Raw genomic sequence first — 24,088 nt, forward strand, 5'->3', positions numbered from 1 at the left:
AAATCTGCTATGAAGAGTCAGACCTCTCCGGAGGTGTAGAAGGTGCTCATAGTCTACGGAACCAGGAACAGTTTCGAAGGAGAACAAGCTTAGGAAAGTGGAGTAGTAGTAGTAACCGAGCAGTGTGAACACTTAGTACTTAGTTGCTCGAGGAGAATAAATGTATAACCTGCCAAGACTTATATATTGTAAGTTAAGCTGGGTTCACCTCGAACCAGGAGTATTCCTCTCGGGACCCAGGAGGAACTCCGTGATGATATGTACATATGGTTTGTAATAATAAATGAATGAGTTATGGACCAACTATGTTCTGTTGTACTACTCTGAGGGATGTACTATTTGCGGATTGGTACTTCGTGAATGTTATATCAACGACTGGCATACTACAACATGCAGTGGTATGCAAGGTCACCGCATAAGCTCACATCAGATCAACCACAAACTGTGAACTCGGGGACGCTCCACTTGACACGTCCGTCTACCAATGTGCCCCTCTTACGACCCGGTGGAGCGAGCTATACCTAGCTCCAGCCTTCACACCATGCTGAAGGGTAAGGGCATCCATCGGGGGAAAGCAATCAATCTCCTTGGTGCGCGTGACTTGCGCGTGATAAAAGAAGGAAATGAGGGAAGTGCTGATTTGATTGCGTGCAAATGAATAGGAAAGAAATAATGATTTTTTATTATGTGCAAATGAATATGAAGGATATAATGATTTGATTAAATTTAGACTTAATGCTAACAACCGGGTGAGGGAAAGTACTTAAAAACGCATCGAACGGTCCAACATGGTCAATCCTTGAGCGGGGTGCAGTTGTACGACCTTGATTATCCTGATCTTTGACATCAAACATTTTTAATAATGTACGGACTCCAATATAATACTATCTCTATCCATAAATAGATGCTAAAAGTTTGTCTAAATTTGAATATATCTAGACATGATTTAGTGTATAGATACATCCGAATTTAAATAAATTTTTGGCATCTATTTATGGATAGAGGGAGTAGTAAAGATAGATATCAAAATATCAAATCTAAAATTTGAACTCTTGGTGTATATGAAAGTTCCAATACCCTCCTAGCCATCCACCGTTCTCAACCTGATTTTTGATCTCGCGAACCGAACCATCGGGCGGCTGGAGCGTGTGTCCTTTTCTCATCGGCCCGTGGGACCTGAAAGAACTCATCGAAACCCTATCCAGCCTCGATTCGCCACCAAACCCTAACCCTATTCCGCTTGATGTTGTGATTCCGCCGCGCTGCCATGGCTCTAGAGGGGCCCGCGGAGCGACGGGACGAAGGCCAGCAGGCAGGGGTGGCGAACGGGAACTGCGTGGCTCCGCCGCCGTCGCGGATGGCCGGCCGGCCATCGGGCACCACTGCGCACTCTGACAGGCGGCTGCGGTTCAACCCGAACACGGAACATAAGTCGCAGGACTACACCGACGTGCGCGGTGAGTACGCGCCGGCCGTCTACAGCGCCCTGGAGCGGCACCTCCCGCCTAGCCTCCTTGAGGCCGACCGTGACGTCAAGCTAGACTTCATGCGTGACATACTCGCTCGCTACTGGCCCCATGGCGAGCGCAACAAGGTCGCCCTCTCGATCCCTCTTTAGCTTCTTGAGTGATATGCATGGGCGTTGCGTGGATTTATGTAGTATTGTAATTGGTTGAATTTCGCTTTCTGCTTGGAACAAGATACTCCTTTTGTTTTGCAAAATACTAGGTTTGCTATTAAGCTATGTGACCAATCCGTGTAGTCTTCCAAACCCTGAATTTGGAGCGCCTGTGGTGGATGGTATCCTTCGGCAGTAGGGCCTGGGGCAGGGGAAGCTGGCTATGAGAGGAAGGAAGCCAGGTCTTATATTGTCACCACTGATCATTGCAGGTGATGGGCCACTGCTGCCACAGCTTGCAGAGCAGAGAGCAAGCTTATCCGGTGTAAGATAGCCTTCCTGCTACTGGCATTTTGGGTGATGGGGCCAGTGGTATTTGGTCAGGGAAAATGATTTGCGGTTGGTAGGGATGTCAACTGATGATACTCATATTTTCAAGTGGCACACATGAATTTGAATATGATGATATAACAAGTACAACTTGAATCCATACCTACTGAATTTGGTCGTATTTGGCAATTTGGACTGCACTATAACTTATGCAATTTGGATATGTATAGTTTGAATAAAGACAATCTGGAATAAGAACATTAGAATAACATATTTGTGTACTATATTCCTTCTCATAATTTTATGCAAGTTCGGATATTCAAATATGAATTGTGGAAACATTATCAATCAGATGGAAAATAACAACCATAATATTTATTACTCCCTCCGTCCAGAGTTACATGCGTATCTAGACGAATCTGCGGCATCCTTTTCCACGGATGGATTATTATCGAATACTATGTATTTTTCTTACGCATACTCCTGTTTTACGTATAAATATACATGTATTTTGAATATATAGTGCAAACTATGGGTTCACTTGCATTTTTTTCACCAAACTTGGTTTGAAGTATCTTAGATATAGTGTAGGAACATACTCAAACCGATAAAGTATGGTATATACTTCCGTATGGTAGTATATATGACTTGGGTATAGTTACACCACTTTTCAGTTTTTACCCTGCCCATTTATACCTTTTTGAGTCAAGTTTGCGTGTGAAGGCAGAACATTTTTCTTTAAGAATGCATCTGCCATATTCAGTATTCTTACGCTACAGAATCTAGCTGTGGTGATTCATAACTGATTGAGGAAGCCCTCTGAGGAATTATCTTGATTATACCAACAAGCTTTGGTTTTGAGACAGCAGATTATACATATAAGCTCCTTTTAAAAGCAGCATCTTTTCAGATTTATCGGGGTTTGTGGGACATCCCTTTTTTTGACATGTATATTATGATACCTTTGATATTTGCTTGTCTAGCAATTGACATGTATATCATGTAATTCAAGTCCTTATTACAACTTCCATTTTTATCTATCAGGGATGTACTATTTCCCATCCCTTGTAATTTGCAACATTACAATTTTATTAGGTTGCCTTAGATTTACCGATTTGATTATATTTGGGTGCTTGGAAAGAAAATAAATTTGGGAATGAAGTGCATATAATTGTGTTCTGTATTTGAAAATTGGGTAGGAGTAAGGACTGATGATATTGTTTGGTATTTGAAAATTGGTGTTCTGTAGAAGTTGCATGTAAAAATGATGTCCTTTTAGTTGTATTGATATTGCTTGTATATGCTAGATCGGCATGGACTGACAGCACAGCTAACCAATGCAGCGATTGTTTTATTTCCCAATTATAGCCAACATAACTGTAAAATCTGGTGTTATATTTATTATTTAACAGCAGTAGGATCTGTGAGTACAGATTTAGGCAGTTCAGTAGGAGCTGTTACTGTATAAGCTATGGTGACACTGTATAGGAACAAACAGTTGAATATAGCTTTGGTTTGCTTTTAGCATCTCCTTATTTAGGTAGAATTAGAAATGACATTTGTTATATATCATTTTACTTAAGTTAGCTTCCTCATTTCATGTATTAATTTTGCTGCAGGTTCAAAGGCACAAAGAATACAGGCAGAAGATACTCCACCTCTATAAGGTTTGCACTCTAGCATAGGTTTAGAGTTTCTCTAAAATAGAGATGGATAACTGTACTTTCTATACTTGTTCATAGATGCACTTACAAGTAGAAATATGCAACACCTAATTAGTATATTATCATTTGTTTTGCAAGTATTTTTTTTTTGAGTGGTGTGAAAGAAGATGCATATGGTGCAATCGTGTTTGTCCTGTACAACCTTGCCATATGTGATGGCCATATGGCCCAGAGTGTACAGTTTACGATTTTTTTTGCAAAGTTTCTTATTTAAATTGCGCTGGGTTGGATGGTGGCCCCTTGTGTTCTTAGTGTTAGAGTAATCCTTGCTCAGGAATAAGCCAGTACCTACTGTAGGTGCTGGTATGTTCTAGTAGTACAATCTATATCTCATAAAGCAAAACCCCACTAGAGGGTCATTTAAGTTGTCTATCTCAACATGCAAGCTATCCACATCATCCATTCTATTAGCCATCCAATTGTCCATGTCATCCCTCACTAATATTCATTAATACTCTACATGCAAGCCACATTATCTATTTTTTAAGCCATCCAATTATCCACATCATCTATTTTTTAAGCCATCCAATTATCCACATCATCAACTTTTAGCCGCCAACTACATAACCATTTCAAGTCAATTTTTTAAAGTTAGCCTCTTGACTATTTACACCAATTGAATCATGCATGTTCCTACAGATAACATCTTATTCCAATCAACTTATATCCTTTTGTTTTTTACAAAATAGAGTTATCGGAGAAATTCCCGCTGCAACGTGCGGGGTATCCTTCTAGTTCACATGTAAGCCCTAGGCAGTAGCTAACTCTGGTTAGCACTAGAAAGTTGTAGAGGGTTAGGTTTACAGTAGAAAGGTCTAGTTGTTGTGCCTAGCTTTTATCCTATAAATAGGACTATGCAATACAAGCTCCATGAAGCTTTTGGCAGCATCACACATAGACTACTTCCCACACACTACTACACTACCAACAAGGCTAACAGTTGGTATCAGAGCGTTGGTGAAGATAGGATCATGAGAGATGTCAGCTCCAGTTGGAGGTGTTGCTGGTAGTCCGGCTCGCCAACCACAGCGCCGTTCCCCTTCACCGCCACCGAGACGACCGCGTCACCGTGATGCAGTAAGGCGCGAGGTTGTGGTCGAGCGAGTCGTGAAGGACGTCAACGGTGGTAGTTACCCGATGCTTACGCGGACGAACTACACCGAATGGAGCCTCCTCATGAAGTTGAAGCTGTAGGGTCGGGGCATCTGGGATGCAATTGAGCTCGGTGCCGACGACTACTAGGAAGATCGAATGGCGCTGGAGGCTATCTTGCAAGCGGTGCCACCAGAAATGATGGCTGGACTAGCGTCAACCGGACAACGAAGGAGGTGTGGGAGGCGATTCGAGCCATGCGTGTAGGTTCAGACCGCGTGCGGAAGGGCAAGGTGCAGCAGCTGAAGAAGGAATTTGAGATGATCTCATTCCGCGACGGGGAGTCCGTTGATAATTTCGCGTTGCGCCTTAGCAACCTTGTCACAAGCCTCGCCACGTTCGGAGCACCTATCGACGAAACCCAAGTCGTTGAGAAGTATTTGCTGGCCGTGCCGCCTAGGCTGTTGCACGTAGCCCTTGCGCTTGAGACCCTCCTTGACACTTCTGATACTTCATTGGAGGAAGTCACTGGCCCGGCTGAAGTCAGCTGAGGATCGCCTTGAGTTGCCTGCTCCTACTTACCGAGGAGCAATGGCTAGAGTGAATGAAGGGGCACCAAGGAGGTAGCTCCTCCAAGCCTGCACGCGGCAGCGGACAACGACGACGGCCACCACATAAGAAGGGTGGAGAAGGCGGCGACGATCCGTGCAGGGGCTAGGGTCAGCCCACGCAATGACACATACCGTAGTTGTGGTCGTCATAGCCATTGGGCCAAGGACTGCAGGCAGCCCCGGAGAAACAGGGCATACTTGGTCCAAGTAGAGGACGATGATGAGGAGCCTGCACTCCTCATCGCGCAGGCCGTTTCAGCTGCTGCCATGGTGGGTACAACAGAACGTCGCTCCAACCCTGGCCATTTTGGTGCAACATAGCACCACTACAGCTCTAGAGCATGCCCCTCTTCACATCGATGAGCCGAACGCAAAGGCTTACCTCAAGACAAGCAATGCCGACGAGCTTGAGGATGGAGTAAAGACATACTGGCTGGACCCAACCACAAGGTGTGTTCGCATCGCTCGTGATGTTATCTTTGACGAAGAACGAGGTTGGGATTGGGTAGCAGATGGCGGTGAAAACCCTAGCAACAACTTTGATGTGGAGTATATCAGTCATCATGCCACAAGGGTGCCTAGCCAGGTGATGTGGCTTAAGGCCACGTGGGTTGCCCGATCTCACGAATTGACCGAGGGAAAGGCGGGGGAGAGAAAGAACACGAAGAACACGACGATGAACACGATGAACACACGCAAACGCACACCAACCCGATACAATTCCGGTTTACTCCCGATAGCCCGAACTACTATCCCGATAGAAACTCTCAAGAGAAAGACACGCGGCAGAATCCCCGAGAGGAAGATCGGTATACGATCGGTAGAATCACACGAGTGAGAGACCGGTGGTAGAATCACAAGTGTGAGAGACTAATCATATAAGGAGTGCCTTGTACAATAGATTTGGGTAATCTAAGGAGGGGGTTTCCCTAATCCCAAAGGGATGGTGGAGGCATGAGCCTAATTCTCTCAAGTTCATTCCTAACTAGTGAAGGGGGAGGTGGGAGCCTATATATAGGGAGCCACTAAGGAGGGGTAGTTTAGGGAAACAAAGGGGTACATGGGCCTTTGCCCGAGTTGACTTGGACGCGTAGGGGGGCAGATTGTCCGGCCTTAGTGGGGCGGATAATCCGGCCTAGCAGTCGTGCTTCATGCGCCGTCTCTTCTTGGCGACCTCGGGCCCTCTTCTTCCTTTCTTCCATGCCTCCGTGACCTCGGCCTTGAGTGTGGTTCTTGTCGTTGAAGCATATGATGAAGCGAAGACCGTAGGTCGGGCTGCATCACCAGGTGTAGTCATCATGCCACAGGGTGCCTAGCCAGGTGTCCTCGAGGCGTGGGGCTGAAGGTGCCTCAACCAACGCACCACCAACGCCTCCATCAGCTCCAGCAACAAGTGCTACAAAGTTTTCGTCACACAACCAGCAGATGATGATGATCGACTCTATCGGAAGGTCGAAAACCTGATTGGAGATGAACCAATGCCTGGGCTCGCACTGCGCAACCTCGCCTCCGAGCTACACTTGGCCAGCACGGGGAGGCGTGCTCATTCGCAGAAGCTAAGCGCGACAAGGCATGGATGGCAGCCATGTGTGAGGAAATTGAAGCAGTGGATGGAAACAACACATGGGAGCTTGTTGATCTACCACACGACCATCGACCAATAGGCCTCAAGGTCTATAAGTTGAAGAAAAATGAAGTCGGCGAAGTAATCAAACACAAAGCACGGTTGGTCGCTCGCGGCTTTGTCCAACAAGCTGGCATAGACTTTGATGAAGTCTTTGCTCCCGTCGCTCGCATGGAATCAATCCGGTTGCTGCTTGCTTTGGCTGCCCAGGAGGGGTGGCCCGTCCACCACATGGACGTAAAAAACAGCCTTCCACAATTGAGAACTGAAGGAGGTCTATGTGAAGCATCGAAGAAGAAAAGGCCCTACGGCTACACAAGACCCTCTATGGCTTGCGGCAAGCTCCTAATGCAAAGCTTGACTGCATGCTCAAAGAAATGGGCTTCAAGCATAGCGAGCCCGAGCACGTAATCTACCGGCGCATCATGGGCGACACAATCTTGCTCACTCCCTAGGCCTTGTTCCTAACTACTGCAATCATCGCTTGTTTACTGTTCTACTGCATCTGTACTGCCTGCAATATTACCACCATCAACCACACGCCAGTTGTAGCATCAAGCTATTTTCTGGTGCTGTTACTACTGCTCATATATATTCATACCACCTGTATTTCACTATCTCTTCGCCGAACTAGTGCACCTATACATCTGACAAGTGTATTAGGTGTTGGGGACACAAGAGACTTCTTGCTTTGTGGTTGCAGGGTTGCATGAGAGGGATATCTTTGACCTCTTCCTCCCTGAGTTCGATAAACCTTGGCTGATCCACTTAAGGGAAACTTGCTGCTGTTCTACAAACCTCTGCTCTTGGAGGCCCAACACTGTCTACAGGAAAAGGAGTGTGCGTAGACATCAAGCATATTTTCTGGCGCCGTTGCCGGGGAACGAAGGAAAGCTACACCATTTCCTCCCTCGTCAACAGAGTCACTGGAGTATATGTGGATGATCTAATCATCACAGGTTCATCCAAGGGAGCGATTGAGAGCTTCAAGGACGAGATGAAGAAAAAATTCGAGATGAGTGACCTCGGATTGTTGTCATTCTATCTCGGAATTGAAGTCTAGCAGCATGACGATGGCATCAGCCCATGTCAAGCACACTATGCCTCATGCATCCATCAACACCCCCCCCCCCCCCCCCCCCCCCAATGCAGGAGCGGCTCAAGCTGAGCCGTGAAAGTACAACAAACGAGGTGGACGGTACAAAGTATCGGCGGATTGTTGGCAACCTGCGCAACCTCGTCCACAGTAGGCCAGACCTGGCATTTGATGTTGGGTTGTCAGTTGATTCATGGGACAACCCACGGAGGAGCACATGATGGCGGTGAAGAGAATTCTTTCGCTGGCACGACCCACTATGGTCTTCACTACCGATGGAAGACAAAGGAGGCACATCTGATTGGTTACGGTGGGAAGAGCACGAGTGGCAGTCTATTTTTCCTCAGCAACTGCTTGGTGAGTTGGCAATCTCTCAAGCAGAGGGTGGTTGCTTAGTCTTCTTGTGAGGCAGAATATGTAGCAGCCACAACTGCAGCAACTCAAGGAATTTGGCTGGCTCGACTTCTTGGAGAACTTCAAGGAAGAATAGCTGAGACAGTTGAGCTAATGGTGGACAGCAAGTCTGCCCTGGCATTAGCCAAAAATTCACTCTTACATGAACGCAACAAACATATCGATATTCGGTATCACTTTATTAGAGGCTTCTTGGAAGATCGAAGCATCAACGCTAGCTTCATCAATACTTCAGATCAGCTCGCTGACATTTTGACAAAATCACTTGGGCGAGTGAAGTTTCAGGAGTTGCATGCTAGAATTGGAATGGTCCAGATCAAGAGCAAGGATTAGGGAGAGAATTGTTAGAGTAATCCTTGCTCAGGAATAAGAATAAGCCAGTACCTTCTAGTAGTACCGTAGGTGCTGGTATGTTCTAGTAGTACAATTCACATGTAAGCCCTAGGCAGTAGCTAACTCTGGTTAGCACTAGAAAGTTGTAGAAGGTTAGGTTTACAGTAGAAAGCTCTAGAAGGCTTTAGAAATCTAGTTGTTGTACCTAGCTTGTATCCTATAAATAGGACTATGCAGTACAAGCTGCATGAAGCTTTTGGCAGCATCACACATAGACTACTTCCCACACACTACACTACCTGTGAACTAGCAAGGCTAACACTTAGGGTGTTTGAAGCTGCATAGATGAAGAGTTGAAAATCCATCATGCCATGTTAGTTTCATAGTTATTAAAAGTTTTCCTATCCAGCAATTCTTTATATGTGGAGACCACTTCAGTTAGAGACACATGAATATGCATTGATAAAGTTGAGATAGTGGATCACATGCAACAGTGGGGTTGCCAATGTTATTGACCGGAGTACAATGTCTCCACAAGGCATTAAATATTAAATATTAAGATCCCGCTATATATAAATGGGTTCAATCATTTTTTCTAACCGGAGCACAAAGATCTCAATCTATTAACTAGGAAGACAATTGCCTAGTTAATTTGAGAAAAAATGGCTAAAAATTGACATTACAAACGCCCAAAGACATGGTACCCCCAGGGTCAATCTGGCCACCAAAGCAGAGCTGACACACAATACTGAGAAAGCAACCTCAGTAAAAAAAAAAACTGAGAAAGCAACCATCGGGCTGTCCAGTAGATTCATCAACATCACCTATCACCCCTGATCTGGTGACTGCAACTTCTCTTCAGACAACCATCAGCATACCAATCATCACAGAGCCCATAGGAAATCAATGCATGGTTAAAAAAAGCGGAAAGCGGTAAACAAGTGGTGAGGTTCTGTATGGACACCGTGTGGACAGGCAACCGGGAAGGCAAACTGGGCATATAGAAGCCAAAAATATGTGTATTTTGGTATCCTAAACATGTAATGATATGATTCAGAGAAATGTGGATTAATACCTTGGCTTGCTTCGAGTTGTCTCCCTTTTCTTGTTCTCCAAGTCCTTTCTCCCAAGAGCTGCATGCACATAGATCAAAATATGAGCAACCAAATATTATTCAAGCAGTACTATTCAATTATCAAACAAGCAATGAAACAATATTATTTAGCTTTGCAAATATAAAACCCACATGACATATTACATGACAACCCAAATTGGAAGCAAATGTAGTCACCCCCGCCCTTACGATATCTCTCCTCTTTGTGCATTTCCTCATATGTGCCAATGTCTTGGATGCACATAGATGAAGATGGTCGCATTCTTTGCTTGATCAACTATGGACTTGAACCTTTTGGTGTTGCCAATTCCTTGGAGCATCAAGTTGATGGTGTGAGTTGCACAAGAGCTCCAAAATATTTTTGGTCTCTTCTCAAGCAACAACTTCTTCGCTTCCATGTTATTGGAAGCATTGTCCGTACAAACTTGCATCACCTGTTCAGCCCCTAATTCCTGAATTGCTTTGTCCACTAGTTCAAATATGACTTCCGCCAAACACACACAGCATGTACTGCACAAGCTGTGGAGGAGGGAATACCTGATGCGTGGTGGCCAGCGGCGAGTTGCAGAGTAGGCCGAGCTCGATCTGGACGGAGGGGGCGAGGGAAACGAGCTTCTGGAGGAAGGGCCCCCTGTTCCAGCAGCCTGGAGGGAGAGCTGGTGGGCAGCGTGGGTTAGCTTCAATGGCTCCGCCTTTGACTTTTTTGGGTCGAGGCCTTGAGGGATGAGTGGCCGATTGGAGGAATCCGTAACCCTAACCCCCCAATTTCACTCTCTTTCCCACCAGACGGTTAACCAACACATTGGATCGACGCATTGAGGACAAGACGGCTCCAATTTTGCCGATGAAATTTGCAGGTGAACAGTTTCAAGCCTTGCACCTAGGCCTGTCCACTCGGTTTATTCTGTTTGGTTAATTCACAAGATGATATTCCAGCCCAGTGTGCAGCTAAGCAAGCCCATGAGGACGACTTAGGAATCAAGGCTTGGATTATTTGGAAGTACATATATATTTTTTGGTTTCTATCAAACTAACCAATGCTAGAATGGTTACCAAAATTCATACTGTACCAAGAGCCAAAAAAACATCTTTTGGTTTTGGTTCGGTTTATTTCAGATGTTTTTTTTTTTGGTTCGGTTTCAATATGCACAGGCCTATTTGCACTGACCTTACAATGCAGCCACTGGAGAGATACCTGCTGAGCCACCCTGCGCAAGCCACCGTCGCCGCCATGCTTATCCTGGCACGCAGCACAACTTCGTGCAACACACCAAGGAACAGCAACTAGAGACTAGCACACAGGACTCGCGTAGTTAGAAGGCATGCCGTGACCCAGCTCTGCTCGCCACCTTTGTTGTTGCCGCACAAATCACAACGCTGTCGCTACCAAATGGACAAGCTGCCATCTACTAGTCCCTCCAGTCCGTATCAACTCCAGAAACTATGGCTCATTGAGGCAGGTTATTATGCTAGTGAATGAACCGTTGGCTGGCAGGTGATGCCTGCCAACACATCTGGGCTTCTTTCTCAATAACACCTCGAAGTCATGGCAGTGCTGTAGCGCTGCAATGCAATAGAACTGGGGCTCAAGCCTGCTTGAGACTGTAACACAATTTCAAAAGTCTTGTTTTGCCAGTTTTATAATAAATCAGTAATTTTTTTTTTTGATTAACTAAGATGATATGTTTTTTTCCTTGAATTTGATGTCATTCTTCTAGTGCCAAACAACCCTAAAATTACGACCCTTGTGTTCACAAGGGACATTTGAGTAGAGATTAGTGCTTACTGACCATTGCAATTATTGTAGAGTTGATGGCTGTACTGGTTACTATGTGCCACAGAGCTCAAAATCACCTTTTTGCTGGATCTCTTAAAATCTTTTAAAAGCTTAGTAATAGGCAACGGGTTCTATTTTTTAGAGCATTGTTTCTTCCCTGTTTGCTTGCTTGTAATTCATTCTTTTTTGCTACTTTGCAGCCACTTCATGGAGAATTATACACAATGCATCCTTCAGCTTTCTTCTTACCAACATTCCTTGAAGCAGTAAGAACTAATACAGAAGAAAGTATTGCAAGTATAATGACTGAGCCAACTCCTGGTGTTTTTTCATTTGCTATGTTACAGCCCAACTTTTGTGACATGCTGTTGGAGGAGGTATGGTCAAGTAACCAATAACCTCTTTAGCTCAAATGGCAGGTTTGCTAGATTGTAAAAGCAATTATTTAAAACCTTTGTAGGTAGAGAACTTTGAAAAGTGGGTTCATGCAATGAAATTTAAGATAATGAGGCCAAATACAATGAATAAGTATGGTGCCGTACTTGATGATTTTGGCCTGGAAGCTGTGCTGAACCAGTTCATGGAGGAGTTCATAGCTCCAATTTCTAAAGGTTATTTGATTTCCTGCTGTGTTGTTGTAGATGGGAAGAGAGAGTATTGGTTTCATTGTTTCAACATATCCGTCCAATTAATATGATGTTCTTTGTGTCAACCATCAGTTTTTTACTCTGAGGTTGGTGGGGGGACATTGGACTCTCATCATGCTTTTGTTGTTGAGTACGGGAAAGACCGAGATGTTGAACTTGGTACGTTTCGATCATCAGTTTATCATATCAAAGGATGCTGACAAAATCTTTTGAAGTTCTCTGTTCTTTAACTCTGCATATCTATCTGGATGTATTCTTGCCATTTCTTTCATATTTTTTTTGTGCCAAGGTTCAAGGTTATATTTTGGAGGTTAAAAAAATGGGGATACTATCTGTGGTTTGGATCCCCTCCTCTTTATTTTTAGGATAGCGCATTTGAAATCTTGTATATCAGCTTTAACTTCTTGGGCCTTTCAACTCACCGTGTCTGTTCAAATGAAGTAAATAAATGATCAATTTAACCATTTTGTACCAGAAAACTTATAATGGCCCTCACAATCAAATGTTATGGTCAAATCCTTATCTGGATAATGTGCACTGTCTTAGTGTATTTTTACCAATTTATAATAGTTATATAATCCCGATGATCATGCTCTGCAAGAACTGTAAGAGCTGTTTTATGATTTTGTTGTTTCCTGCCTAATTGTATCAGTGACTTGCATTTTCTTGTCACTTGTCAGCTAATGATTCTTAGTGATTGTTATGTAGTGGGCCTGATGGCCTCATTTGTCTCAGCATATATGCTCATTTTCATGTCATGTCCATGTGTCTTTCTTATCTCTATCTTTACCATTATCAATGTAGATTAAAATACGTAGAACAAATTATGCACTACGCTCTGTAAGATCCAATGTTTTGGCAACGTAACCTTTTTTGATAATTCCGAGATCAAGCTGTATGTATGCTCTGTAATTTATTAGTACTTTGTTTGAAAATCTAGGGTATACTTATGATTCACAAAAATAGCTGTATAAGTATGTTGTTCCATCTATATCGCCATTCTTGCTTTATTTCATATTGCCTACTGGGCCCTTGCCCTGTTACCCGGCCCTATCCCGAGTTCGGGGCTGCGCCTGAAGCGAGGCATCCTCGACCGAGCGACCGGGCATGCTTTGCGCAATGCTGCCCAGGCGCTCCACTTCTGGGGCTCTGACTCAAGCTCTCCCGGAGGGGCCATGTGTTGCACTGTTGGTATTGGCAGGCGTGACTAGTCCATGTCCTCCATGCTGACAGGGAGACGGATCGATTTCGACATCAGCAAAAACACATGCGGCGATGGCCCGAGAGATGTAGTGCTTCCTTCCGGTGACAGCAGCGAGTGTCCCATGCAGCAATGCACAACTGTGCTGCCCGCACCCATGATAGCAAAGGCAGACTGCAACCGTGAGTACCAGCGAGACGGTGCCGTACTTTGAAGGGCGGCTACTCCGGCGAAGCTGCAAGTTCAACTTTTTCATTGATCGTCAACTTTTGGATAGTTCAACATTTGTCGTTTACCGTTGGGGCCCCACTAGTGGGAGTTCTTGTTAATTGTTAGCTTAGCACAGATGAAACATTTGCATGTGACGAGCTGTACAGTATACATTATTTTGATAAAAATACTAATTTGGAACTTCCATTCTTTTTTTTTGTGCACTTTAGAATATTCCTTTTCCTCTTTCTATTATAGTGCCTAAAGATGTTTGTGCTTCTTGTAGTGACACTTCCTGTAAGACTAATCCACCTGTTTTGCCACCTCTGCCTAGAGATACCATCTTCTTTCATGTTCTAACTGTTAATACTCTTGCAGGTTTCCATGTCGATGATTCTGAGGTAACATTAAATGTTTGCCTTGGCAAACAATTCTCTGGTGGTGAATTATACTTTCGTGGCATCCGCTGTGAGAATCACGTGAACTCAGAAACACAACATGAGGTAGTGTTTTTGTGAATATTGTGAGCTTCTGCAATTTCTATATTTCTTACTGGATGATTTTGGGCTCTCTTTGTTCACATGCATCCTGGATTTATTATATATCATTGCTGATACTGGTTAATCTAAATGCGTTACTCCTATTTTTTTGATGGAATTTGGCATCAGCTAACAAGCTAGGGAGTATTCTTACACTGTTCATGTCAGTTATACATTACATAAAAATCAATATATAGGTTATACGTTACTTTTTGTTCAAAGAATTCAGTGTTAGTATACAAGTAAACAATTAAGTGTTCCCGTTCCTGATTTTATTGCAGGAAATGTATGATTACTCTCATATTCCTGGACGAGCTGTGCTTCATCGTGGTCGTCATAGACATGGTGCTAGACCAACAACATCAGGGCTCAGAATGAACCTGCTTTTGTGGTGTAGAAGGTATTCAGATCTTTCCTTGCAATTTCAATATTGTCCAAGATCTCTCCATGACTTCTTTTGGATGTTGTAAGCACTTAGATTGCTAGGCAGATATACATATTGTACTAAGTTTCTTGTATTTCCTTTATGTATTTTCGGATTTATAGTTTATCTCCTATACTTCTCTATATATACGCTTTACAGACTTTTGCTTCCCTCATAACATGGTATCAACATATGATCAGTTTTTTTTTTTATAAAAAATCTGCATGCTACCAACTCACCCCATGTTCGACCGACTGTCGGGCTTGTTGCGGCTGCAGTCCACTACTTTGGTGCCGTGGCTGGCGCTGGTAGAGGGGTATCGGGATTTGGGAGGAGAAGGGGGTCAAGGACTAGAATTGTTGATTGATTGCTCGAATTCCTAGTACATGCTACTACTCTTTATATGGGAGACAACCCACAAATCTTACAAGGAAACCAAAAACTAATGGCAATAATCTAGCCGCTACAAGGAAAGCAAAGACTAAGCACAACAATCCAACCGTTGTTGTGGACGATCTCCTGTCATGCATCTGTGGTACACGGCGATCACCTTATTCGTACTTCATCGTGTTCATCGAATTGCGGATGGATTGCATGTGCAGATGCATTCCAAATAGTTGAAAAATACTCCCCTTCCAAAAGTTACTTGTTAAGTTTGATTCACGGTCGCTGACTATGGATTGAGGTGGACCATGAAGACAACAATATTATCAAAGAAGGCATGAGTAACCATGAGGCCGTGTACATATGAGCCGAGGGAATAAAGTGGGCATATTTCAAAAACAGTCAACAACTGAAAGTGTCATTGTTTTTCCATGCACACTAGAAAGAGCCTTGATAAAATGTATAGAGATGTCACACCAAATTGGAACCTTTAATGGTTGTAGCAAACCCGCATGATTCAGTGCTTCTGTTTTATTGCGCTGACACTGAACTAGCACAGACAAGATATTCAACCAATTTATGATCACCCAGAACGTGGAAGGACGCTTGTTCTAGAAGTGAAGGTAAGAGCTGGTGATGATAAGGACACATGAACCTCACGAGCATACAAAATCACGAGCACACAAATCCTATCTTTTCATTGAAATGAAATGCAAAGCCTTTGCGTTTTCTCGAAAAAAAAAGATAAGGACACATGAACCTCACGAGCATACAACATCAGGTCATTCATGATTTAGGTGCTTCAGATTTGCTTGAGAAGGCGCTACACAGGTCCGAGAGCTCCGCTTAGGCTGCAATTTCAACAATTTCGGAGCGCAGGTCATCATAGAGGGAAAATGCAGGTTTGAGAGAGCACAGACTCCATGAGTAACTCATCCGGTTCATGCCGAGATAGCCGAGGCAACGTGTCAGATACAATGTTGAGACGCCCAGTAAAGTCGTAGCTGAAAGTTTTGCTCACCTATTGATGTTGTCAAATAATGGAAAGGCGTTGATCCAAGATGAAATTCAAGCTACAATGGTTGGTGCGAATGGTGAATTCACGGCACTCTGTTGACATGGACAATCGATTCCCCTTGGTATGCTGCAAGTTTAGCATGGCAGGCAACCATGAGGTGAAAGTTGTCCATCACCTTGATGAAGCACATCGTCTAAACCAGATCCGGAAGCATCGCTCGACGATAAATTGGAAGGAGTAATCTGGCATTTGTAGCACATGATCCAAGCTGCCCAACGATATCCTCAGCGAGAGCTCTTGCAATAATACCATAATCCTTGATGAACTTGCTATTGTAACCAGCTGAACCTCAGTATCCAGCGCGATCACCCTCAAATGGGTGTTCAAGCTGAAGAGGGATGAAGCTGGCGCCATCGTCAAGCACAAGGCTCGCTTGGTGGCACGAGGCTTCTTGCAGCAGGAAGGTGTTGACTTTGACAACGCCTTCGCTCCCGTGGCACGGATGGAGTCCGTGCGACTCCTCCTTGCGCTAGCTGCCCAGGAGGGCTGGCGCGTCCATCACATGGATGTCAAGTCTGCCTTCCTCAACGGCGACTTGAAGGAGGAGGTCTACGTGCAGCAGCCGCCGGGATTTGCGATTCCCGCCCAGGAGGGCGAGGTACTCCGCCTGCGCAAGGCTCTCTATGGCCTGCGGCAGGCACCACGGGCGTGGAATGCCAAGCTGGATTCCACTCTGAAGGCAATGGGCTTCGAGCAAAGCCCGCACGAGGCGGCCGTCTACCGACGGGGGAGTGGAGGAAACACCTTGTTGGTGGGCATCTATGTCGACGACTTGGTGATCACCGGCATCAAGGATGCAGAGGTGGCGTCGTTCAAGGAAGAGATGAAGTCCGCCTTCCAGATGAGTGATCTGGGGCTCCTCTCCTTCTATCTGGGGATCGAGCTGCACCAGGACCACTCCGGGATCACGCTTCGGCAGACCGCCTACGTCAAGCGCATCGTTGAGCTAGCTGGACCACTCCGATGGAGGAGAGGCTGAAATTGAGCCGCGACAAGCACGGCGGAGGAAGTGGACGCCACACAAAACCAGCGTCTTGTGGGGAGCCTTCGCTACCTTGCCAACACACGGCCGGACTTGGCCTTCTCCGTCGGCTACGTTAGTCGGTTCATGGAGCGACCGACGATGGAGCACCTACAGGCTGTGAAGAGGATCATCTGCTACATTGCGGGGACTCTCGACCATGGCCTCCACTACCCTAGGTGTCTTGGGGCGGTGACCATGCCGGCAACATCGACACCAGCAAAAGCACAAGCGGGATTCTATTCTTCCTCGGCAAGTGCCTTGTGAGGTGGTGGCCTTGTCCAGCTGCGAGGCCGAGTACATCGCGGCCTCCACCGCCTGCACTTAGGCGCTCTGGCTCGCTCAGATGCTTGATGATCTCCTTGGCCGAGACACTAGAGCTGTGCAGCTCATGGTGGACAACAAGTCCGCTCTTGCCCTAGCGAAGAACCCCGTTTTCCATGAACGGAGCAAGCACATTCAGTTGAGACATCACTTCATCCGAGGCTGCTTGTAGGATGGGAGCATCAAGGCAAGCTACATCAACACCTCGGATCAGCTTGCGGATTTGCTCACCAAGCCTCTTGGGAGGATCAAGTTCCTCGGGCTCTGCTCCCGGATCGGGATGGCTCAGCGCTCGCACAAGACGGCGTACAAGACTTAGGGAGAGAATGATGAATAAGTCATTGTATTCTGGTCTTTGTGGAGCTGCTGCTGCACATGGTTCTTGTGAAGGACTGCAGCACAAAGATGGGCCTTTGTGAAGGACTGACTGTTAGGATAGGATAGCATCTCTGATCTTTGACTGCTTTTGGAGGCATCAAGGACTGGTAGTTAGCAGCTTTTAGACTAGCATCTTAGACTAGCATATTCTGGTTGGCTAGCAGCTATAAATCTGTACCCCTGTGCCCGCAGTTTGGCATGGTATTGCGTGAGATGTGTGAGAAATAAACCAACGAAAATTGCCCCAACTCTCCTAGTGTCATCCTCTTCTTTATGAAAGTGAGGCTAGAGATACTAACATTGAAAATGAATAGTTTTCTATGTGATGTCCTGTTGGTGCATGCGCACATGATGGTATCCCAAGCGCAGGCCGAGACACACACATGCTGAAGTCCCACAAGAATTGGGCCTAGAGTCACTAAGGACAATATCAAAACCACCAAGAGTTATGGCAAGCCATCATCCAAGAAATTGAGGTCTCCAATGTGGAGTTGAACTTTCGTGCATAAGCCTTCGCTAGCCACATGGTCTCCATTTGCAACCCTCTCATGCGAAGGACTGGATGTGCATTATGTGTTAGCTTGACACAAGCAAGTGCATTACTATTGATGAAGTTATGTGTCGAGCTGGTATCGGAGCGCCCTAAAAGTGGCTGAGTCAGTTCCAATGCAAATATCCAATTGTGTAGTGTCACGTGCACTGATGCTCCAAAATATGGTAATGACTTGCAGGGAAAACATGGTTCCTAGTCCGAAAAATTGTTCAGACGTGTCGTGTGGTCAGGCTTGTCATAGTCAAAGAAGTGTCAACCTCCACTGAGAATAGGCTCTCATGATAGTCAGTGACATTGCCGTTAAACGAAGAAATGGGCAGCAGCTCCAAGCCGATTGGTATGCTTTGGCTGTCCACACTTGTTTTGGCAGATTGTCTTGAAAAGCTTCCAGGTTGGGCCCTTTTGACTTTGCATTCTTGTGGTACTCCCTCTGTTCGGGCTAAACCCCCTTGAATTTCGAGCCAAACTACCCTAAATTTAACTAAGAAAATAGAAGTTATATGACACAGAAAACACACCATTGGATTTGTATTGGAAAGATTTTTTAGTGGTATAATGTTTTTGGCATATAACTCATATTTTGTTAGTCTAAATCGCGGTCAAAGCTTGGCTGGAAAATCGAGGACTTATAAATCCAAACTGAGGGAGTGCAAAAGATGAGCATTGGCAGGTAGGTGAGGAACGATGCACCGAACCTGACTCTTCACCGGTTCACAATGACACAATCCTGCACAGATACAACTTGGCTCTAATTGAGACCTACACTTGTGGAGAATACCCAACGTAACACACTCACCATTTGCAGGCTCCTTCCATGTCATACATGCCGGTAATCTGTTTTGCCTTAGTAGAGCATGTACATGATCTGCTTCATTTTGCATAAACATGAAAACAGAGTAAAAATGAAACGTTGCAATGGTTTTGATTTGTGACGGCGTTAATTAGACTTTGTTTTGCACATGTGCATCCACATGAGCAGACTGACTCCCAATAACGCACATGCTATCACGATTCTTTTCCGAATTGCTGGTTGTTGCTCCCACCCATGCTGCCTTGCTGTTCTTGCTGACTTAAAGTTCCAGCGTGTTAACGATTCCTTGAGTGATGACGAGTCCAGTTTTTTAACACGATTTCCTTGTCTCTCTTCTGGAGGTGTTCTGGAGGTGCTTAGAGCATCTCCACCAGTTACGCCCATATAGTAGCTGGCAGCACACATGTCGGCTACGTATTAGGGTTGGCTAAAATTATATTGGTTTCCACACCGGTAATCCCCCAAACCAGCTCCCAATAGGAAAAAAAGAGAAAAACAGAGCTGCAGGAGGTGTGGGTCTTTTAGCGATACCAATCTGATGACGTGGATCTTCTATTGAGGGCACAGGTGGAAGCAAATTTTTTTTTTTTTGGTTTGGACCCCAATAGCCGTATGGGGCACGCTATGGGGTCACTGGTGGAGATGCTCTTATAGTGATACGTATAGACACTAGTCTTTTGTGATGCTGGTCTACTAGCTCTTTCCTCACTACACCGTTCACTGCCTGCACCTTGCACCCTTGTTTGGGTGGTGGCTGTCCTTGCACCTTGCAACGAGGATATGATCGTGTTGAGTCTACCTGATTCAGGCGGAAGCGGCACCTTGCACGCGGCTTTTCTCGAGCACTGGTGCTTGTACGTCGACCTCTCTAGTTTTGTTCCTTACTGAGCAGTATATTGGACCTGCTTGCAGCTTCTAGCTCTCCATCAACAAGTTACTTAGGTTGGTACTATCTCTTCTGTGTTGAGAGACCATGATTCTTGATTCTTTCACTATATCCTCGAGATTCACTATATCCTTTATTAGACCTCGAGATTCTCTTGTTCCTGTTCTTACTGATGGTACTCCCTCCAACCTATGAGTCGGTGATTTGTCAAAATTGGGATGTATCTAGACAGACTAAATTTCATGGAATGGAGGGAGTACTTCCCTTTCTGTTGCTAGCTGAGGTACTCTTTAACACTTCAACTTTTCACCTTCCTTCTGTTGCTTAGTTTACATCTGAAGTTGTTGGCAAAAGTTCATAGCCGACTCTAAGCGAATACTTAGTTCAAGCAATTTCTTTATCCTTATCAGGATATGTGTGCTAATGTCAAACCTGTGTAATAAGCCTGCTGCAGCTTATAAGTCTCACAAGCCTCTTCCAATGTTAACCTATCATTCCTGTTCATATCTGCTTGTAAGGCTGTAAAAACAAAAGCCCGGCCAAACAGTGGTTATATACTTTTTATTCCTTGTCCGTATAACAGTTTAAAAATATTTGTCCATTGGTCAGCACTGGACAACTTGTTTAATACTGTATAATCATATTAATAAAATGCCTTTAGGGCATCTCCAACGGGGCGACACATTTCGGACGCCTAAATTGTCCGCGCGTGTCCGTTTGCGTCGCCTCGGACAGCCCGGTCACTATGCGTCGGGCCGCTAGGCCTGCTCCCTGATGCATTTTTCGATCGCGCGGACACAAACGGTCGCTCAGCGTTCATTTGCGTTGCCCATCTCCAACGGGGCGACGTATTTCGGACGCCCAAATTGTCCGCGCTTGTCCGTTTGCGTCGCCTCGCTAACGCAAAAATGGTCATGCGTCCGCTTGCGTCGAGGGGTGTCATTTTGGCCGTGCACCATTTTCTTTTCTGAAATATTGGAAAACTGGAGCAAATTGCATGAACATGGCCATCATATTGGCTCAAATTGAGGTCTTAAATAAGTCCATTATGCACATCGTACGGCACAAAATGTAGTCCAAAAGGGGCACAAACATGGCCAGAACAACAAATGTTGTCCAAAAAGAGGCCATGGTGCTTGACAATGGCGACGCAGATCAGGCGCCTCACGCGTGGATTTCGGCGCGCTTCTTCAGGAATCAGACCCTGGTGTCGTCGTCCATGTTGCCCAAGTCGGCCAGCATGATCCTTGTGTCCTCTGCTTGGATCTTTGCCTCGGTGTACATCCTTCTAGCCTCGGCGTCATGCATTTTGGCCTCGGCGTCTGCCTTTTTGGCTTCGGCTTCGACGTCCAATCTTTGGACCTTGGTGAGGTTGAGGTAAATGACATTAGAGGGCCTCCTTTTCCAGGCGCCTGTTCTCCTCCCTTTTGGCTAGGGTGGCTTGAGACTTGGCCATGATCTTCTTCAAGGTTTGGCTCAACGCAAGGGCTGATGCCTCCCTGGCAAGATCGGCCTTGGTAGCCTTATGGCCCCAGGGACAAGGTGGAAGGGCTTCCTGCCCAGGTTCATAGTCTTCGCCGGTCACGACCAACATGGCTGTCTAGCTAATCCTCCACTTCGGCGCATCCTTCACTGTTTGCTAATGCTAAGTACATAGATGGAATGATGATGCCCGTTTCTTTACCACTGCCAACACGCTGTGCGGCTCTTGGGGTGGGAAACAACATGATCGACGGGAGCGCAAAACTTGGAGGTCTCCTGTTTGATGTAGGTCCATCTTTTTCGGATGGACTCTTCCATGGGTTCGCTGGGCATCTTGTCGGGCTTGTGGTGCTTTCTGTCTTCGTATTGTTGGACCACCTTGGCTCAACAGACTTTGCCCTTTTGCTGGGCACCATTTATGCAGTCATTGCTAGTCATGAGCCACGCATAGCACAAACATTTGTCCTCGTCGTCGTTGAAGCGTTGGTCCTGTGGCTCTCGCCTTCTTGCCAGAATCATCCCTGGTTAGGATAGGCCCGGTTGTTGGCTGCGTGGGCTCGGTGGAGAACAACCGTTCTCCATCGATGTCCGCCCCATCCAACATGTGTTCCCACTGATCCTGCGTCTCTGGGCCAGGATCCTACGTCCCTGTCTTGACGTGTGTTTCATCGACGAAGCCGCCGCCGAAGATGATGGCCCGCATATCGCCCTCATTGCGTCCCGTCCAATAGGCCTACGAATCACCGGACATCAGAAATGACACATGGCAGAGCGACACACTGAGAGAGCAAAGCAAACGTACCGGGTCGTCAATCGTCGGGGCAGATGGTGTCATTTCCTCAAACAGGGTGCGGAGCACCGGCATGCTCTTCTTCGGGACATGTCGCGTCTTTGTGTCGCGTTCGGGCATGAGTCACCGCTCCTCGGTGTTCGGTTCAGGTCGGGAACCTGGGCCCCGTTGAACTGGATCGGCGCTGAAGGCGAACCGCGACGCCACGTGGACCTGCGAGGGTGCAGGCGTTCCAGGACGCAGCTGGAATCTTACCGAGCTCATCGATGAGACCGGGGGAGCGATGCCACAATCCTCTCTTGCTTGACGAAGAGCATGGCCTCCGCTAGGCTCGGATGGAGGCCTACGTGGGCGCCGGCTTTCACCTGCATGTGCCGTGCCATTTGGGTAGCGGCCTGCGCCTGCTGGGCGGCACCGCCGCATTCCTCTCCTTCAGATTCTTGCGCCGGCCACGACGCTTTGCTATGTTATGCATAGAATGAAAGCGCCACCATGCTCTACCTAAATGGTCTCCCCACAATCAACACGAATAGATGTCAAATTGTAGCAGAGCTCCTATGGATGGATAAAGAAGATGTATGTGAAGTAGCACATGATTTAGACGGCATGCAGATGCTCTTAGGTTATTAAATAGATATCACAATATCATGTGAAGTAGCAAATAATTTAGATGGCATGCATATGCTCTTATGTTATTAAATAGATATCACAATATTTATTCCTTTGAACATGAGGCACTCCAATGTTGATATCCATATAACTGTTTTTTAGGGTAGTATATAACTGTTCCATGTGTACCACGTGCCCAGGTGGTTGTATAGTATATAATTCATGCATAAAGCATCTCTAACATCGCGATTAGTTTTAGTTCCAGTTTGTTGGTATTAACATGGTCCTGCCGAGTGCACAACTAAATTGGAGCTTCATGTGTTCAGCTCTGTGTTCAGAGAGATGAAGAAATACCAGAAAGATTTTTCTGGTTGGTGCGGCGAATGCCAGCGCGAAAAGAGAGAGAGACAGATTCAGTGTGTCAAAGCGACCAAGCTGGTAATCACTATCTTCAATAATTCCTCGTGTAGCTTCCATTTGGCAGCAACCATCATTGTTATTTCACTTACACTTTTCTGCATTACTCCCTTCCGAGCAGGCATTTCTTAGGGGTGGTGGAGGGGGAATGATTTAAGCCATATCTACTGCATGTATTTTTATAGTCCTGTATTATATTGACATCGTTTGATCATTTGGAATACATGTAGTAGTCGTTCAGCTTTCTGCCCGTATCTTTATTAATGTTTCATGTAAATCTAGACTAACTGCTGCAGGCTGCGTGATTTGCCTCGCGCCTTATATATTGAAAGACTTCAGTCTCACAAACATTATACCTGACGTCCCATTTCACTCATGAGAAGATTCATTAGCTATGATATGTTACAAATTTTTTTTTAACTGGCCTAGCTGTTTGCAATAATGTATGTGCTTAGCTAGGTGTTAATTTGGTTGGACGATCATTTTACATTATGCAAGGCTTGAATGATGATTTGGTGGCACAAAATCTTCGGTTAGTTGATGACTATGGATTTTTATGTCGCATTCTTTGCTACTAATCCAAAATATTACCAGTCCATTT

The 24,088-nt window shown here is 45.5% G+C and overlaps 1 protein-coding gene and 1 pseudogene across 1 annotated transcript; both read left to right on the forward strand.

The window, feature by feature from the left end:
* Positions 1-1,127: 1,127 nt before the first annotated feature.
* On the forward strand, positions 1,128-23,840 carry LOC127327026 (2-oxoglutarate and iron-dependent oxygenase domain-containing protein CP2). The gene is made up of 9 exons (XM_051353803.2): positions 1,128-1,594; positions 3,568-3,615; positions 11,934-12,110; positions 12,194-12,344; positions 12,453-12,539; positions 14,170-14,294; positions 14,612-14,730; positions 23,397-23,508; positions 23,609-23,840. The coding sequence occupies exons 1-9, from the start codon at positions 1,268-1,270 to the stop codon at positions 23,642-23,644; spliced, it is 1,182 nt and encodes a 393-aa protein (XP_051209763.1). The 5' UTR covers positions 1,128-1,267; the 3' UTR covers positions 23,645-23,840.
* On the forward strand, positions 3,622-8,128 carry LOC139838498 (uncharacterized; annotated as a pseudogene).
* Positions 23,841-24,088: the final 248 nt, after the last annotated feature.

Source organism: Lolium perenne, chromosome 3 (assembly GCF_019359855.2).
Source record: "Lolium perenne isolate Kyuss_39 chromosome 3, Kyuss_2.0, whole genome shotgun sequence".
Lineage (NCBI taxonomy): Eukaryota > Viridiplantae > Streptophyta > Magnoliopsida > Poales > Poaceae > Lolium > Lolium perenne.

What these genes read in the sequence shown, in the direction of transcription:
- LOC127327026 (XM_051353803.2), top strand. Translation starts at nt 1,268, where the DNA reads ATGGCTCTAGAGGGGCCCGCGGAGCGACGGGACGAAGGCCAGCAGGCA. An exon ending in CCCATGGCGAGCGCAACAAG is followed by an intron (nt 1,595 to 3,567) that starts GTCGCCCTCTCG and finishes ATTTTGCTGCAG; the next exon opens with GTTCAAAGGCACAAAGAATA. An exon ending in CATAGCTCCAATTTCTAAAG is followed by an intron (nt 12,345 to 12,452) that starts GTTATTTGATTT and finishes GTCAACCATCAG; the next exon opens with TTTTTTACTCTGAGGTTGGT.